This window comes from Tachypleus tridentatus, chromosome 6 (assembly GCF_004210375.1).
Source record: "Tachypleus tridentatus isolate NWPU-2018 chromosome 6, ASM421037v1, whole genome shotgun sequence".
Classification (NCBI taxonomy): Eukaryota; Metazoa; Arthropoda; class Merostomata; order Xiphosura; family Limulidae; genus Tachypleus; species Tachypleus tridentatus.
In genome coordinates this window covers 35,033,242-35,053,017 of record NC_134830.1, presented here as the reverse complement: position 1 = coordinate 35,053,017, position 19,776 = coordinate 35,033,242, and the positions used below count along the sequence as shown (strand labels likewise).

General features: G+C 37.3%; 1 protein-coding gene across 8 annotated transcripts in view; it reads right to left on the bottom strand.

Annotated features, from left to right (window-relative positions):
- The window catches only part of LOC143252231 (tRNA methyltransferase 10 homolog B-like), a 196,995-nt gene that overhangs the window by 86,342 nt on the left and 90,877 nt on the right, over positions 1 to 19,776 (bottom strand). For all 8 annotated transcript variants that reach the window (XR_013028892.1, XM_076504043.1, XM_076504046.1 and 5 more), the window contains one exon: positions 6,658 to 6,775. Coding sequence is in view for 7 of the 8 variants with exons in the window: in XM_076504043.1 (XP_076360158.1) it covers positions 6,658 to 6,775 (118 nt within the window). In the remaining variant the exon portion in view is untranslated. The remainder of the gene's footprint in view (positions 1 to 6,657; positions 6,776 to 19,776) is intronic.

Below are 19,776 nucleotides of genomic sequence, written 5' to 3'. Positions count from 1 at the left end.
AGGACACGGAGGATGTTCAGTATTCTTGTACACTTGACTCGTAGCTGCTTGATGTGTGGTATAAAGGTCAGCTTACGGTCAAAGATAAGCCCCAAGAACTTTGTCTCAGGGACTACAGGTAGCACAACTTCACCAATACGGAGTTCAGGATCAGGGTAAATATCCCGTTGGCGGCAAAAGTGCATGCAAACGGTTTCAGAGAGAAAGAAGTTAAAACCATTTGCTGTGGTCTACTTCAGTAAACGATTGAGGGCAGTCTGTAGCTGCTGCTCAACATATCTCATGTTCGACGACTGATATGAAATGTGAAAGTGGTCGACATAGAATCCATTCGCAATAGTAAGAGGGACTTGTTCAATGATGGCATTAATTTTTATACTGAAAAGTGTGACACAGAACACAGTTCTGAGGGACTCCCAGTTTCTGTAGAAAAGAATGGGAAAGTGTCGAAACCACATGAACTTGGAATCGTCTGCCCATTAAAAATATTTTAATAAAAATGGGCAAGTGGCCACATAACCCATATATATGGAGGTCTCGCAAAATGCCATATCTCCATGTTGTATCATAAGCTTTCTCAACGTCAAAGAATATTGATACAAGATGTTGTCGTTTGAGAAAGGCTTCTCTGATTGACGTTTCAAGTCGAATCAGGTTGTCTATGGTGGAGCGCTGTCGTCGGAACCCACACTGGGTGGGCGAGAGGAGGTTGTTTCATTCGAGGAACCAAACAAGACGAGCATTAACCATTCTCTCCGAGTTTTTATACAGATAGCTCTTCAACGCAATTGGACAGTAGTTTGAAGGAATTTTGGGATCCTTCCCAGGATTAGAGGATGGTAGAACAATAGCATGGCGCCAGGCATCAGGAAAAACATTCTCTTGCCAGATCCGATTAAAAACAATCAGAAGAATAGCAAAAGAAGCAGGAGATATATGGCGCAACATTTCATAGTGTACATCATCAGGTCAAACCAATGTATTGCCAGAACCAGTATGAGTTCCGCCAGTGTAAAGGGACGATTATAGTCATAGAGAAAATCAGCTCGAAAGGAAAGAGGTGAACGCTCTGTACGAGTCTTGATGGCCAAGAAGGTGGAGAAACAAGCAGAAGTGCTACATACCTGGCAAAAGCTTTCACCTAGAGTATCAGCGATGCTCCAGGTATCAGCTACTTCCTGGCCATCAGAGAACAAGATCGAGAGGGGTACACTGACCTTTTGAATCCTGTCCCATATGACTTTGGAACTGGTGGTAGAAAATATGCCAGTTGTGTACTTAATCCAAGATTCCTTCTGGCTTTGACGTCTTACCCTCTAAGCATGTGCACAGGCCTGCTGGAAAGTGATGCGGTGCGAGAGTGTGGGATACCTGCAAAAAGTATTCCAGGCCCATTTTTAGCCTTCTGTGCCATGTGGCAGGCAAGATTCCACCACGGACAAGAATATCGTGAAAAACGTGTCGAGGTTTAAGGAATACATTGAGCAGCTGCTTGTATAATACAGTCAGTTACCCCTGCCATACAGTCATCTATTGATGGCTTACAGATAATGGCAGGATCAAGTTCTGCAATAGCAGTGAAAGAGGGCCAGTTTGTTTGATTCAGCTTATACAGGGGCACGTGGGTCGGGTGGCATCAAACATGGCCAGTCTCTCTCAAAACTATTGGAAAATGATCACTGCCGCGTAGATTACTGTCAACCCTCCATGAAAAATTTGAGAATAGTGAAGGGGAGCAAACTGAGAGATAAATAGCAGTAAAGAACTGACTGGGTGCAAGAAAATAAGTGGAAGAACCAGTATTGAAAAACGAAAGGTTGTGATCAGAGAGCATATGCTCTACAGAGCGATCCCTCCAATCAATATCAACACTTCCCAAGGGGATGATGTCCATTAAAGTTCTCAGGATTAAAAAGAGAGACGACAACTGTTCAATGAGAGACTCAAGGTCTGATTGATCAGGCGACAAATTGAGAGAACAAACAGTGATGTACAACCCAAGGAAACACAGATCGCTATGGCCTCCAAGGGTGTGTCGAGTGGCAAAGACAGGATGGGCACATGCTGATCAACCAACAGTGCCACCCATCCATGCATTCGTTCATCACACAGCCAGTCATTTCTGTACAAAGAAAACTATCGATAAATGAAGATATCGGCAGGTTTCAGAAATGTTTCCTGCAAAGAAAGACATACAGGATGGTAGAAAGCAATCAGTGTTTTGATGTCATCCAGACTAAAACGTAAACCTCGACAGTTCCATTGTTTTGTTTTGTTCTGAATTTCGCACATAGCTACTCGAGCACTATCTGTGCTAGCCGTCTCTAATTTAGAAGTGTAAGACTAGAGGGAAGGCAACTAGTCATCATCACCCACCGCCAACTCTTGGGCTACTCTTTTACCAACGAATAATGGGATTGACCATCACATTATAACGCCTCCACGGCTGAAAGGGCAGTTCCATTGTGTCAAGGTAGCCATTTTTATTTATGTGTAGGCAAATTGGGTGGAGAACCCTCCTGTTTACAACCACGTCTTTTTTCTTTACTGTCTTTATTCGAGGGAGGTCTATCGACCTCCATGGATCCTGCCTTAGATCGATTGGGCAGGTCTTTGCTACTGGAAGAGGATTCCAGCGGCTAAGGACGTAAACGAATGATCTTTTTGCATCTTGTGGTGGGAGAAGAAGATATAGCTGAGGAATTTCCCGTACCTAGAACCAAAGGAAGTTGATATTGGGATTTGCTGGAATGTATGTTAGGGACAGAGATGGGTGCTGATGTTGATTCATCAACTTTTTTAACCATGGAAGTGAAAAGACTTTTCATTTAGTTTGAGAATGCTTCTTGTGGAGGCACAGAGAGATCCATCTGCACTCCTACTGTAGTAGTGGAACGAAGTGCAGCAGGATACGTCCGAGATGAAGTGGTGGACAGCAACTTTCAAGCCTCAGGGTAAGTAATGTTGTGAATCGTTTTCAAACGCTGCACCTCTTTTTATTCCAACAAGTTACAGCAAGAACGAAAGTAGGATGGGTAAGAGCCATTGCAATTGATGCAATGAGGGTCTATTTCACACTCATAGGCATCGTGGTCCTTGCCACCAAAATGAGCACACGTCAAGGAACCACGACATGACGTCTTCGAGTGACCGAATCGCTGATACTGGAAACATCTGAGAAAGTTTGCAATGTATGGCCGTACCCTGCAATTAAGATAACCTGCCTTGATGATGGAAGGTGGACGTAGTGATGTAAATGTCAGAATGAGGACATTGATCAGCATCATAATTCCATCTTTGTAAGTGGAGATACGCCTCACTGCAGAAACTTCTTGGGTGGAGAAACCAGCGAGAATCTCTGATTCTGGAATGTTCTTCGAATCCCTCTGAACAATAACTCCTCGTCATGAATTCAAAGTAGCATGAGGTGTAACCTCAATATGTATATTCCCAACTGCCTTTGAATGCAAGAGGAGTTCACTGTGATGATATGTGGATGTTTCCACCAATATGTCACCAGAGCGAAGCTTCTTTACTAACTTTGGAGAGCCAGCAAGTCTCTCTCCTAAATGAATGAATGCCCTAAATGTTTGTCTGAAAGAGAATGTAGTATAAAAAAACGAGGTACAGGCGTGTTATAAATGTTGAAGATTGCGGCTCACAGTCTTCAAAACGTGGTCGTTTACCTATGGACTGTTTTTTTCACTATTTTGTTTAAGTTTTTATTTGGAGAACACATAATAAAAAATGAATATTTCGGTGCTCACTGACCCCGCTCACCATGGAACCCTATGAAGAGATGCTACAATGCCAAACAAGAACACTGTAGCAACGCCATGGTTTCGTGAGCACTAACTCAAATATCAGCATCAGATACAATATCCACACCACCTGTTGAGAACATCCAGCACTGGTACTTGGTTGATCCTAGCCCAAGTGGGCCAGCCAACTGACACTAGGGGGGCCACCCCAAGGCGTCTCGTCAGCAGGAATTCAAGGCCAAAGTGGTGTGTTAGGGTTGGACCCTCAATCACCAGGATCCTCTCCTCCCCTTCACAGGTCGCCACGCACGGCAAACACGTGGGTGGATGTTTAGATCCCAGAGGAGGTAAACTAAAAGAACAGAACCTTCTCTGAGAGGTTTCCTCACCATGTACAGGAATCCACACCAAAGGGATGGTTGATGTGACGAGTATTCTATTCCGTAACATTCAGATTACGAGTCGAGCGCCTTAACCATCTGGCCATGCCGGGGCCTATTTTGTTTTGAACTGTGTGCAACAAGCGACTAATCCTTTCTTCTATATTTCGAGACAACGACAAAAACGACAAGTTAATCAAATGAAGCATTTTGAAAGACACTAGTTATCGAGGGATCTTTATGTTAACGATGTCAGGTTTCACGTTTAAGGTTTTGATACGTCAAGTTGCGTGTATAATCACAAGTTTCATTAATACGGGATGACTACCTTGGCCTATTTCTTATAGTTAGGTGTTACAAAACCAGTGCATTGAATTTTTGTATCAAGTTTATTCATAATTTCTAAACGGTGTCGTACTGATACTATTGTGCTTGTTTGTTTTTGAATTTCGCACAAAGCTACTCGAGAGCTATCTGTGCTAGCCGTCCCTAATTTAGCAGTGTAAGACTAGAGGGAAGGCAGCTCATCACCACCCACCGCCAACTCTTGGGCTACTCTTTTACCAACGAATAGTGGGATTGACCGTCACATTATAACGCCCCCACGGCTGGGAGGGGCGAGCATGTTTGGCGCGACGGAGATGCGAACACGCGACCCTCAGATTACTAGTCGCACGCCTTAACACGCTTGGCCATGCCGGGCGATACTATTGTGTTTGTAGAACAGGGCATGTATATACCAAATTATACCAGGAAGTTGATGTCACTGAGGCTGAATCAAGGTTAAAGCCTACATATTTTATCCTTTCTGGTTCAGTTAAAACTTATCCTATATTTAAGCTGTTACTCCTTGATGAAAATGATATTTACGACTTTAAATTTTCACTTATCACTAAGTTTTAATAATAAACGTTTTAGTGAAGTTACATCACGAAATATTTTATATGTAGCGCCATCTCGTAGTACAATAACTTCCCAACATTCATTACTAGCTTTATACATTATTATGAAATTTGTAAATGCAGGCTTATTTAATTTCGAGTTGTAAACATTATGTTCTCTCAGAAATTTTGTATCGTGGCACCCATTAGTAAAATTATTCAGACTTTCTATAGATATTGTTATCCTGTTTTTCAATAACATAATGTGCATAAAATATTACTTTTCCTTCGAACCGACATCCAGTACTATTTACAGATAAATGTAACATCCTTCAAAATGTGCTAACAAATAAAAGTTACATTCTTCAAATGTTTTTTTTAATATGTTCCAATTTAAAAGGTGTATAGATACTTCGAAACGTTATGTAAATATGCAAAAGCATCACGCTAAGAGTGCAACCTGCCATATTTTTCTCCATTCTAATTTCCCTTCACACCTGAGTGCAAGCCTAATCTGAGGTATCATGAAGAGTAGCAGTTCCAGGTCAGGACTACAAAACCACTCTGGGGTCATGTACACTATGTATACAGTTCTCATTTGTTAATGAGACATTTCTTGCCCCAAATCAACTAGCGGTTCTAATTTACGCCGGCTTGGTATTACACCACTCAGATTACTGATAAAAAGAAGCCACTAGACATAGAAACAAAGAAAATTTAGAACGTGGTGGTATAAAATGCAAAAATATGTTCAACCTTAAAAGGCTCCAGGATTGGCTAGTATTTTAAGTAATTAAACACCCAATATGTGTTGAATCTTGATGAAATGTTCATACAATTTTTATTTAATTATTTTATCTGCAGGAAGAACTTCTAATCTGACGCTATGTGTTTATTTGTTTGTTTTAGCGCAAAGCTACACAATAGGCTATCTGCACTCTGTCCACCTGGTGGAATCGAGCCTCGTATTTTAGTATCTTAAGCCCATAAACTTCCCACGGGAGGACTAGTTCGTATGAAAAGTGATAAATGAAAGTAGAACAAGTAATTCTTTAGAATGGGGCAACGTTTCTCAATGTTATTCTCATCAGAATAAAGGTTATTGTATTTACGAAAAAAAAAAAAAAATATAAATCGTATTAAGCTGCATTAAAACGCTATAACCGATTAAAATCTAGTGGTTTTTATATGTGGGCTTGTCTTAATTTAACCAGAGTTAAAACCTCTACTTCTTATGAAGCTAATACAACATGATGAAAACGTTAGAGAACGCAAAACATGATGTCGATATGTCTCATTACCTAATGAATAGACATTACTATATATTTGTACCTTAAAAACTAGCAGTTTAAAATAAGGGTTGCACTAAAGTCACCGAACCTAAAACGCTGTAATACAAATAGTTTCCACCTAAGCTACGATTTTCTTATTCTTATCAAAACGATTCGGTGTATCAAGAGTCTGTGTCTGCTCTGTCTAGTTTCTTCTAATAGCTTCTTTAATACTTAAAAAAAATGAGCAGAATCTCATTAAAAAATTTATTAAGCTCATAAAATTAACTTACATTCTGTGGATACTCTTTATTCTTTTACCTGTTTACTAGATTATGTTCACGGATCAAAGTTCTACCCTTACCCTGATTTACAGACAAAACAGTGGAGAAAGTTCCCTTGCTTCCACGCTCCAGCCACTCGATGATGGGAAGTCTAGCCGTGAGAAGACCACTTTGCTCAGCAGCCTGTAGTGACAGTTTCTGTCGGAGAAGAAGCAACCAATCAAAAACGCGTACGTACAATTGCAACGCCACACACTGCTCTTTAAAATTATTGTAATTAAATACTCTTAAAACCAATGCTTCCTGAGACAAAATATCTACTGTAGATTTTAATAAAAGTGAGAGATAAAACACACAATCAAGATTATATTATATAGAATTATATGTATCAATAGAACAGTTCGTTGCCTTCACGGAATATATTTTACAATTATCATGATAATGTTATATGTATTTTACGAGAAATATATATTAGAGTAAATGTACTGAATTTATACTGTAGTACAAGATAATCACGAATGCATAAGAATCCATAATAGTAAAACTCACTTATTAAAAGGCAAAATAGCCACAACAGGCCCCCTAGAGGCTCAGCGGTATGTCTGCGAACTCACACCGCTAAAAACCGAGCTTCGATACCCGTAGTGGGCAGAGCACAGATAGCCCATTGATAAGCTTTCTTCTTACTTATAAACAAACAAGCAACAGCTACAACAGTTTATTATAAAAATGTGTCAACGTAATAAATACACATAAAGTTTATTACACACAAAACAACAATTAAAACTCGGATCTTGAACAACTTAGACTTTTACATTATTTGATTTGATTTCGAGTATTAGCGCAAAGCTACACAAATTGTTATAAGCTCGTAGCCATCCCTAATTCTGAACTGACAAACAACAGGAAAACAGTAAATCAAAAAGACCAACCGTCAGCATACTGGGTATGTATTGTAGCTGCGGGATTCGACTGTCCCTCTTACAACGCATCCATTGCCCCAAAATACGAGCGCCATTTTTTGTTTTTAGGTTTTCAGTATAACACGCTAAACACTAGGTCACTCTCACCCTCCCCGAGTTCTTACTGGGGATTGAGGTAATGATAGATACCCTTCAATCTCAGCATTCTTGGTTCTCACTAAAATTATTTTTAGGAATTGAATGAAAAGAGATAAGCGTTTATTTAGTCTCCTAGTATCTTTGGCTTTCACTTAAATTCTTATCCGAGAATACGGCAAAGAGAGAAAGTTTCTTTGGTCTTTGATAATTTCTTGTTTTCACCTAAATACATCCAACCACGAAAGGTTCACAAAACCAAATTCTTTAAAAGTTTTTGTTTCGCAATTCTGAATTATAAATATATATATTTACAGCAAATCCTAATTATTCTAACACTGCCGTTGTCGCTGGTTCTAAACACTTCATCAGAAGAAAAGCAGTATCCTATCATCCACGCTAAGGCACTGACTGCTACGCTTACAACACATCTAAAGTTCAAAGTGCAGAGAATGAGATCCATATCGAAACACTACAAACACATCTAAGTAATTGAACGGAAACAGCAAAAAGGTAAAGGAGAAGAGAAAAAATCACGGGTAAGTTTATTATTTAAACAATATACACAAAGTGAAGTAAAAACGAAGAAAAATGACCACGGTAAATACGAAGAACGTCCTAATACGGAATTATTTCCTTCAATATCCTATGACTTCAATGCATAACACATTCAATAATAATCTAATTCATAAATAATTTTATAGTACCCAGTAACTGACGTAAACAATTTATTACTGATTATAAACAATTTTATAGTATCCAGTAACTGACGTAAACAATTTATTACTGATTATAAACAATTTTATAGTATCCAGTAACTGACGTAAACAATTTATTAATAAGTATAAATAATTTTACAGTATCCAGTAACTGACGTAAACAATTTATTACTAATTATACTGCCCCCCGCTAGTACAGCGGTATGTCTCCGGATTTACAACGCTAAAATCAGGGGTTCGATTCCTCTCGGTGGGCTGAGCAGATAGCCCGATGTGGCTTTGCTATAAGAAAACACACACACTAATTATACTTTCCCAACAAAGCATCAGTTCCTGAACGCTTCACGGTATCTCACTGGCTGCTGTTTGAAACGCGTGAAGACAAGACACGTCACAGCACGAAGATAGCTTAAAGGAATTGCTTAAAATACAAATTGAATGACAAAAGCAAAATAATGTGACAGTATGAAACCTGACTGACACCTTCAATAAATGCAGAAAAGTAAACCCTGAATTAAAACAGGTTCAACAAGAACATACGTGACTTACCCGTTAGGAACGAACGGTTAATTACTTACCAAACTTTCCTCTATACCCTTTATATTCGTGTAATTGAAAGAGTTCTGTGACATTACATTACACAAAAGTAACTGACCCACTGAGGCCACGAGCAAAATGCTGTAGATACGACCAAAGGCAAAACAAGTTAAAATGGCATACACACAAGCTCAATACAGATACAAGTCGAACAACATTTACAGGGCCAATCAGTTAAGTAGCTAATCGAACAATTTTTACAGGAACACTCAATACGATGTCGAGCCACCTTCTAAAGACTCACCAGTTTTAACGACCAGTTACCCAACCACTTCTATTTCTGTTTAAGTATTAGGAATGTCATGTACGAAAGCTTTCCATTAAAACGTTGCTAAAACAACAGACATGGAAACAAAGTTTCACAATTTATTTTTCACTTCTTATAATGCCTATCTGTCTCTCCATCCATCCATCTATCTATTTATTATATATCAATTATATATACGTGTTTAGATTCAAGATTACTATACTAACAAAAAAAACCCTATAACCAACGACACATTTGTTCTAAACCTATGAAGGACTTTATCTCTTTTTACAAGATGACACTGGATATTTCTCTGCAGTAAGAAATGCTCATACTAGGCAGGAATGGATCTCTCATGTCTTCCTTCAAAACATGTTTTACTTCATCTTATATTTTCCTGACAAGTAGCACACACGCACATACATATGTGTATATACTGCACATTCGCACAGATACACAAAAACAACTACGAGGAACAGACGTAATGAAGTTGATCAAATACCGTAGGATTTCGCGTCTTAGGTGGAACGTTAATACCACAGATCTTAGATTTTAAATAATGCACTTTCAAATAGAATGTCTTGAAAAGGAATATGTAATATAAACAGTGCTAAACCTGGCAATAAACTATAACACATTACTAGAGGTGTTTATCCCAATGTGAAAGAAACACGAATATTGTTCAGATGTTGGAGTATCCAGATATCATATCTAAACAACACACAACTGAAGTACAACTAAAATGTTACTAAGGATAAAACAACAACAACAATAACGAAAAAAAAACGTGTGACAACATCTATTATTTTTTCATCCATTAATCCCATATTTAAACAGAAGCTCAAATACAGGTGAACGGTTAAACTGTGATTCGAATTAAAGATTATAATTGAGCCTATACAAGTCAGGACTGGAACAATGTTGTCATACATTTTAATACTAACCGTTTTTGGTTTTTTCTTCGTGGTGTCTAGCATAGCCTGGTAGTTCGAGCGCTTAGCTCGCAATATGCAAGTCGTGGGTTCAAATCCCCGAACACGCTTGCTTTTTCAACTTTCAAGCCATTATAATGTGATGGTCACATCCACTATTTCTTGGTAAAAGAATAGTCTACGAGTCGTCCCCCTAAATTAGGGGTGGCGAGCACAAATGACCCTCGAGTAATTTTACGTAAAATTTGGAACAAACCAAATCATGAACATAGTTCGTTTAATACCGAACATTAATTATTGTTGCTGAGGTCTGCACAGAATTACTTGTTAAAACATCCACCCAGTTTCATTCGGTTACCCTATAGGCAAATCAAATTAGCACTACTGCTTTCCTCACGTGTCCGTCAGGTTTTCTGACATTAATGGACAATGTGTTGAGAAAGAACGTGACGAGAATATAATTTATGTTTACCTTGGTTAGCATTATCTCTTTAGTGTAATTAAACATATTGAAATCAGGCGCCGCGTCGTAAAGACAATATGTCGTTTCGTTTGTCTGTTGCAGCAGAAAGCAAGAACAGCTTGGGAGTTGTCATACTTAATACACAGTTTATACTTTAACGGAAATTAATTGTATTGATCTCACGAAGCGATTACTACATAAAGTTAATATACTTGGTACAAAAGATCTTTAGAACCATGCTTCTTTCGGAGTACGGCCCGACATGACCAGGTAGGTTAAGGCGTTCGACTCGTAATCCGAGGGTTGTAGGTTGGAATCCCGGTCGCACCAAACATGCTCGCCCTTTCAGCCGTGGGAGCGTTATAATGTGACGGTCAGTCCCACTATTCGTTGGTAAAAGAATAGCCCAAGAGTTGGTGGTCGGTGGTGATGACTAGCTACCTTCCCTCTAATCTTACACTGCTAAATTAGGGACGGCTAGCGCAGATAGCCCTCGAGTAGCTTTGCACGAAATTAAAAAAAAAACAATCTTTCGGAGTACAATTATGAAAGTTTGGAAGGAGAGCAAACCTTTACTGATGGCTTAGCAAGGGACGTTAAATCCATCAATATATCAAGAAATAATCAGATCTCTAAATTTATTTGCAGTTGATCGTATTCTACGGAATATCAGTAACAGGCAGGTTTGTACAAAGACAAGTGGAAAAAGTCTGGTCATAAACTATGCAGGAATATTAAGTTTCTTCAATTTTAATATGCCAACGTTTATATGTTTGTTTTTGTTCTTTTAAAGTTTGCGCAAAGCTACGTGAGGGCTATCTGCGCTAGCCGTCCCTAATTTAGCAGTGTAAAACTAGAGGGACGACAGCTAGTCATCATCACCCACCGCCAACTCTTGGGCTACTCTTTTACCAACGAATAGTTGGATTGACCGTCACATTATAACGTCCCTACAGCTGAAAGGACGAGCATGTTTGGTGTGACAACCTGACCATGCCGGACCCTATATGTTTGCATAGACTATCTATAGAAGACACTTCTTACCTCGCACGGACAGGATGTTCCTAACAACGTACAGTGATGACATGGTCACATTATTTCACTGGTTGAGAAAACTAGGATGATGAACAACTTTCAGAGTTATTAAGAATTCGAAATGTTTTTGTTTAAAATCCCCATAATTAATCAACGTACTTGAAAACCTAGTCACTTACTGATTCATGGTCGTACGAGTTAAAAACCACATCATTAAATTCCACCTTCCCCACCCCTCAAAAATCTGTTTACAGACTAACATTCTGTTCTATCAGGGTTGGGGGAACCTTTTAATCTGTCGATACAGCATTCCCTCGCTGATCGCAGTTCGAGTTTTATTTTTGTAATCAAATAGTTACAGCCACTAAGATCACCCAAACCAACAAATTTAATACGGTAGGCTATCCTAATACTACAAATATATGCGGTGCATTTCTGCATCATTGGCCAACTGAAAGGTCTCTCATTAGGAAATGTCGTTTAAGACAATTTCATGCATCGCTTTTCAGCGTCTTCAAAGACTTGTTTCACATGACACGCGTTTCATATTTGAAATATATAAATGATTTATCTGTAACATATACGGTTTATAACGGATGTTCAGTGTTTCAAACTTATTTTCTGGGAAAAAAAATATATTGACCTGATAAGTTTCGGTGTCAGAGTGTAATAAACAGACATTGTATGAATAACAAAGAAACCCAGGAGTCAGAATTAGCTCTCATAAACTGTATACACTAGTTCAATCTTGTGTAACGTTCAATAGCCTGTTTACATATATATTATTTTCAGATCACTTACTAACTATTAATGCCAGTGCACTGAAAACAGTAAAAATAGTGTGTCCTGTTTTCAACTCGTATATTTGTATTTAATAATAAATCCTAATCTTACAATATATCAGCTCAAAATAACTCTGAGTAACAGAAAGTTTTAAGATTAGACACGAAACCAACATTTGTATCAATCCTAAGATATAAACAGTACTCAAGTAATTTCAAAAACATGCTAAAACAAGAATTTCTACCATTTAACAGTTATAGAGACGAAAACGCGTTAGATATTTAAGCTAATTTTCAGGAGATAAACCATTTCCTGGAGTATCTTGTTCAGTTAATGGTTGTAAAAACTACTAAGGAAAACTCTGCCGAAACAATAACATTAAAAAAAAAAAATCGAAGACCAAATGTTTACGTAACTGGACAGTACGATTCACCCACTTCTAAAACGAACCACTACTACAACTAATGGAGTTTGGTGCGTAAAACTCAACTTTGATTTCTATATTTTTAGAAGTGTGTGGTATAGTATTTCGTTTCTTTTTATTTGCTGTCGGCAACAGTTTTAAACAACGTGTTTATGTTTAATTTATAAACAGACTGGAGAAAATTAATTATGGATTAATAACAATAAAAGCGGAATCACCGTTCTTTCAAGAAACAACCACAGCCTACCAAGCTGTAAACATGGAACTCCTCCGCTGCGTTCTTCATGGCATGTTGTATATTCTAGTTTACAGTAACAATATATCCCAGAGCTATCAGAAATTAAAACTTCAAAAATGCTTACATCCAACTTAAACAAATATTATGTTCGTCTAACACAACTCTTCAACGTTTTTACATATTGCGTACAAGTTTCTGGATGAAGTCAAGGGAATAATTTCTTGGCTTGCTCATTGTATATGTTTGTAGTCAAAACTCTTCCCTGAAACTAAATGATCCCAGATTTGTTCTTTACGATTGAAATTGACATCAAATATCATGTTCTACAGGACTGAGATCTGGAGGAAATTCTAGCTACGTATGACCGACCACAATAATTGCCGTTTCAATGTAGGTAGCTACGGTACATGCAGGAAGACAGGCCTTACTGTTTATCAAAATGAAATCAGGGCAAAAGGCCTGATACTGACTGTCAGGATCTCATCTATATAACGAACAGCGTTCCGAGCACCATTCCTAACGACTTACAAAGAAATATCTTCATTGGACTGTCTGTAATCATAAAAATATCGTATCGGCTGCGTGAGTTACATAGAACAAACTTAATCGCTTGACATGCTGTCATTTATTTTGATAAGACGATAAATTTTCTTTTCTTTAACAGCGTTACAAGTTATGTTAAAAAGCTGATGTGTAAATGAACTCAGCTATCTTTACGTGTCTGAGGATGTGTGTTTGAATCTAACTTACATCTTTCGATATATATTGACACTATATTTGTTTTTATTAATTCATTTACTCCTGATGTTCTACACTCACATAAAGATATATGTGTGTCATATATCTTTTGGTGAAATTAAATAAATAAATTTAAATGAGGTTGAATAAATGAACAAAATCATGAGGAAGGACTGTGTTAAAAACAGCAAATTCCAACCTCTGATTAAGTATATTATAACCATAATTTACAAGCCAAAACAAAACACATTTTAAACAAAATACGCTGCATTAAAAAAAAAAGACACACGTCTCTATGTGATACCAGCAAATTGGAGGTTAAAACTGATAAACGGTGTATCCCCACCGCAATGTGGTCCTATTTCCGCAGTCACCTCCAAAACCTAGAATTCATTTTATAATCTCATGTTGTAGCTTGTACCCTAGGATCTTTTTTTTAAGAAATGCAACGTAATTTGTTTAATTTCAATGTGTTTTGTTTTGGCTTAAAAATTAGGGCTATAATATATATACACACACATATATTTGGATGAACGTTTTTTATAAACTGTTGATAGTATTATTAAGAATCGAACATTTCCAGATATTGTTGTTGCACATAACGTGACCCAGGTATTTAATGTTCTACATTCTGCAAAAACTGTCTTCATATTCGTCAAACCTTTTCAACCACATATTTCGATTTCCAGATGAGAGTGTTACTCCGGATTTGAAGTGTTTTCGGGCTTGCGAGTTTTTCTGTTTCAGTGTAGAACCCGAAATATTCTTTTCTTAGAGATGGAATGTCTCAGCCTCTCTGTAGACATGCATTTATTCCACTTCAGCATAAGATATCCTTGATAGCGCTGAAAAATCGAATTTTCGAGAAACAGCAGTTAACTACATACACATTGCTGAACAAGTTGCCCGTGGCGCCACAGCTCGCATTCTACTGTATTAACATATAAAAATTGTTCGAATAAACTGCTATGGATCGCGACTTGAAAACATGGAATCAACACACACACACGTATATAAGTAACTGAAATACTACTGCAAAATTCCATACTAGCTTAATAATGGGTACATTACATACTCGAATATGGAATATTGTAGAAGTAAATTCAAACATGAAAAATTATTAGTATACTAAAATATAACGAACGACAGTCAAATAAACGTTTATTATTGTAATCTGGGAAACAAAGTTTATTATGTTAATAGCATAACAATATTTTCTTTGTTGGTTTTTAACTTCGCGCAAAGCTACACGAGCCCTAATTTAGCAGTATAAGACTAGAAGGAAAGCAGTTACACATCATCCACCGCCAACTCTTGGGCTACTCTTTTACCAACGAATAGTGGTATTGACCGCCACATTATAACACTCCCACGGCTGAAAAACCGAATATGTTTAGTGTGACAAGGATTCGAACCCGCGACCCACAGATTGCGAGTCGAGCGCCCCTAACCATCTGGCCATGCCGGTCCCAACATAAGAATAACTGAGCATATCTTGTAAATATATGTGCTTGATTTGAATTCGTTTCTGACAAGGAAACTGAAAAATGGGAACTGATTGAACAAAATTAACCACAGAGATTGGTCTCAAATAAGGAATTTAAAATATTAAAATTGTTATTATTGCAAGATAAGCTATAGAAGTTTCACGATCAAATAATACAGATAAAAGACCCACACATCTCGTGTCACTAAGTGTGCCTTGTCTTTCTCTCTTACTTGGTTATGCTTTTACTTTATTTGTTTCAACACGTTCAGTGGAATAAATGAAAAGCACTACTAAAAGGCCCGCCATGGCCAAGCGTGTTGAGGCGTTCGACTCGTAATCTGAGGGTCGCACCAAACATGCTCGCCCTTTCAGTCGTGGGGGCGTTATAAAGTGACGGTCAATCCCACTATTCGTTGGTAAAAGTGTAGCCCAAGAGTTGGCGGTGGGTGGTGATGACTAGCTGCCTTCCCTCTAGTCTTACACTGCTAAATTAGGGACGGCTAGCGCAGATAGCCCTCAAGTAGCTTTGCGCAAAATAAAAAACCAACAAAAAACAAACACTACTAAAAGAAACGGAAGTTATGATGTTACATAAAATATGTTGTAACCAAGATTAAACTGAACTAAAGATGAAATAAAAGAGACTTAAAGCTGATTTAAAAACTGGAAGCAGAAAATGACCAGCAAACAGAAGAAAGGAAATATTCAACCGATTCTTTTGAGAGTTTATAGTCCCTGGAGCCATTGCTGACTCTCGTCATGGAAGTGACAGAAAAACCAATCTCTAAAGCTTAGCCAATCGCAATAACGAAAAAAAATATCCTGAAATAGATTGTATCTCAACTGAAACAACTGTAAAGGTATCCTAGCATTACGATAGTGCCGGCATAAACAAATATACAATGTTCCCAAGTGGTTAACACAACCTATAATGGCCTTGCGTTAGAGATTACTTCTGAAAGGCTACGTTTCCCAAGCTCAAGGTGGATTTTGTTATTCTTATTCCGAACTACACAAACAAAAAATAAATAAATAATACTTCTACATCTACAATTTAAAGAAATGTGGATTTGTGGCACACCCTTCACCAAACAAACACCAAGCAGCGGACATAAGAAAAATCACGCACTGTGAAAGATACGAAAATATAACTTTTTAGTGCTGTCATCAGAATGCTAACACACGTGTTTAAATAAAACAAAATTACAAAACAAAAGCTTAATTTCAGCTCTCAAACCAAACAAATACAAAATAGCAAAAACTAACACGCACACAAAAATAATAGCAAAATTTCGAACATATCTTCGTCGGGTAGTTCTCGACTGTAAACTGAAAAGAACATGGTGGCATAGAAATCAGGGGGGTGGGACCCCAACCCCTCCCCAATTTTTCATTCTCTACCAGTAAAAATGTATCAGAATCACAAACAATACTTTAAGAAAAGCAGGAAAATGCATACAATTTAATTCAGAACCCAAGAGCTTCAAGGGTTTATCCGTGCTGTAATGCGTGCACACGTGGCTCACATTCCCTTGGCGAAATGAATTTTGCAATCTACCCCTCCCACTTTTTACTTTCTTCCAACGCATGTGGAGCATAAGAAACACTCAGTTATATGGTATATGGAGGGAGGGACGAGGTAATAACACATTGTCGTAAGTCAAATCGGTAACCAGGAAACGCGTATATATACGTATAAACAGGACTCAAGAAGTACAAACGAAATAACAATAATAAAACACACAAAAATATATTTTTTTTTTATAAAAACAAGTGAGTTACTTGTTGGCTTGAAAATAGGCCAGGTAAAGCTGTTGAAAACTGTTTATTTAAGAGGTTTATTTCAGTTCTTAAGTATAATGCATTATGTTTATATTGTTCTAAGGTCACATGATACACTTATAGTATAACTGAAATCGTTAGAAGTTGCTACATTAAGTAAACACATAATTACTATAATACCGGTAAAAATCTGAGTTTTATAAAAGTAGTCCACGATTTTTCCGAAAGAAAGAAAAATATTCTTGTTAATTATCCATTTTAACACTGCAGATAACAGCGCTGAAATGTAACCTTAGAGGTGACAGTCTCTAACAAGTCCTAACTGTATACGAATTAACGACGTAAATTATACTTACCATTACATAATGAAAGTAGAACATCCATATATGGAACAGCATACATTTGCTTCTACACCAAGATAAACTACAGAGGGTTGCTCAGTACACGTGTTTTTACACTCTCTCATATCAAAACAAAGTGTTTGAGATATGAGACAAAGAATTTTTAACTCAGATCTGTTTAACACCTGGGTTTCTTCATTTCTCATCTGAATAAGAAAAAATATAAGTACCTAAAAAAAATCTCAACACAATACCCTAGACAATACACCTAAGGCTATATAAAAAGTTGGAAACTGTGTATGCGCGATATCATTGTGATGATCATACACCGACTCTATACTTATAACACAATAGAATTATAAAAAAGATGGCCCGTACCACAAGTAGACCACCATTTTGAGACACTCCAGTTCCTCCAGTTCCACAGATAAAGCAGCCAATTCAGGTGAACATTACTTCACCAAAACACAGTTTAAGTTAGTTGCACGTAACGTTTCTTGATATGGATTCTTCGAGTTTCCTATGACATTCATACAAGGTGATTAAAACCATTACAAAGATGTCTAGTAATTTAGCACGAGGTCCTGACATTTCAAAGCAGCGCCCAAAGACGTAATTACTAAAACGTCATCAACAATCTGTATTGTTTACATTGTGACAGAGCATAAACCAGCTGTACAGTTTCTTATCACAACCCCATCCTATGCATTCTTTTAATAGCGAATCTAATAACTTGGGGAACTGGTAAAAAGTATCGCATCCAAAACCATCTGGAGAATCAGGAAAATAAGTGATTAAGGATTACCTGCATATACAATCATTAATTTTCAATTGATAAGACTACAATAAGGAAAAGATAGCTAGTTAACAGTATCCACCGCCAACTCTTGAGCTGCTCTTGTCGACTAGACAAGAGCACCAAAATCTGATTGTATCGCCATTATTCTAACTCAAGCACGGTACCAAAGTGCTGAAAGAGATCTTACTGCAACGAGTCGAGAACAATAAAGTTTCGAATTCAGGTTCCGGAACGCTAATAACTAAGACATGTCCGGACCAAATAGTTGATTAATACAAATATCACTCATCTTACCACCAGACCAAAACATTCGGGTTCATTCTTTTATTAGAGAAACAGTGCTCAGTTTATTACAAGTGTTGTTATAAATGTAGTGACAACTATATTTAATGATAGCGAAATCTCTATTAAAAATAATATTTAATACCTGACAAGAGTATTTAATGATAGTGAAGTATGTACCAAAAGTAAGTTTTGATAGTTGACGAGTGTATTTAATGATAGCGAAACCTGCACTAAAGTAAGTTTTGATAGTTGACGAGTGTATTTAAAGGTAGTGAAACTTGCATTAAAAACATATTTTCAGAGTCAAACTTCGCTTGCTAAAGCTTAGATTTCTTTCTGTTCTTAATAAGTTAAGTTGTTAAGGCAATGTTTTCTTCCGTATCAATGTTAAATAAAACATTTAAATAGATTATTTATTATGAATATTATGGTAATAAAATTCCGTATACAGATAAAACAAAACAAAACACAGTCAGCTGTAGTGTCCGAAATGTCATCTTGTCACCAAATCAAGGTGGGATAATTCCTTAAAATACCGTCCACATGGCTGAGTAGTTTAATTTTTACAACATACCCGTTACATGGTGGTCGTTTTATACATCCTACTTCGCTACTAAAAACTGAGGTCGTCTTTCCGAAATGTTGTTCAAATCTTTTCTTTCCCAAATATTTTTAGAGACTATGATAACACAATTCCTGCATTTGTTTGCTAATTGCATAAAATTGTATAAATTAATGAAATGATACAATATTGAGGGTCTTTTAAGGACCTTAGGCCCGAGATGAACAGGTGGTTACTGCGCTCAACTCGTAATCCGAGGATCGCGGGTTCGAATCTTTGTTACACCAAACATGCTCGCCCTTTCAGCCGTGGGGGCGTTATAATGTCACGGTCAATTCCACTATCCGTTAGTGAAAGAGTAACCAAAGTGTTGGCAGTAGGTGGTGATAACTACCTGCCTTCCCTCTAATCTTACACTGCTAAATTAACGGCGGCTAGCGCAGATAGCCCTCGAGTAGCTTTGCGCAAAATTAAAAAAAAAAAATCATAACAACAACACTCATTTACCTAAAGTTCTCAACCTTTAGTGCTGTACGTGCTATACCGTAATGTTATGAACCGCTAATTTTTATAAAATGATATAAAAAATAAAGAATAAAACTACAATAATTGTACACTGCTAAAAAATCTGTAAATAAATCTCGAGGAACTCGGGTAACATTATTGCGATTATTAATGATACACAAAAAAGAAGCCTACAGCAAGTA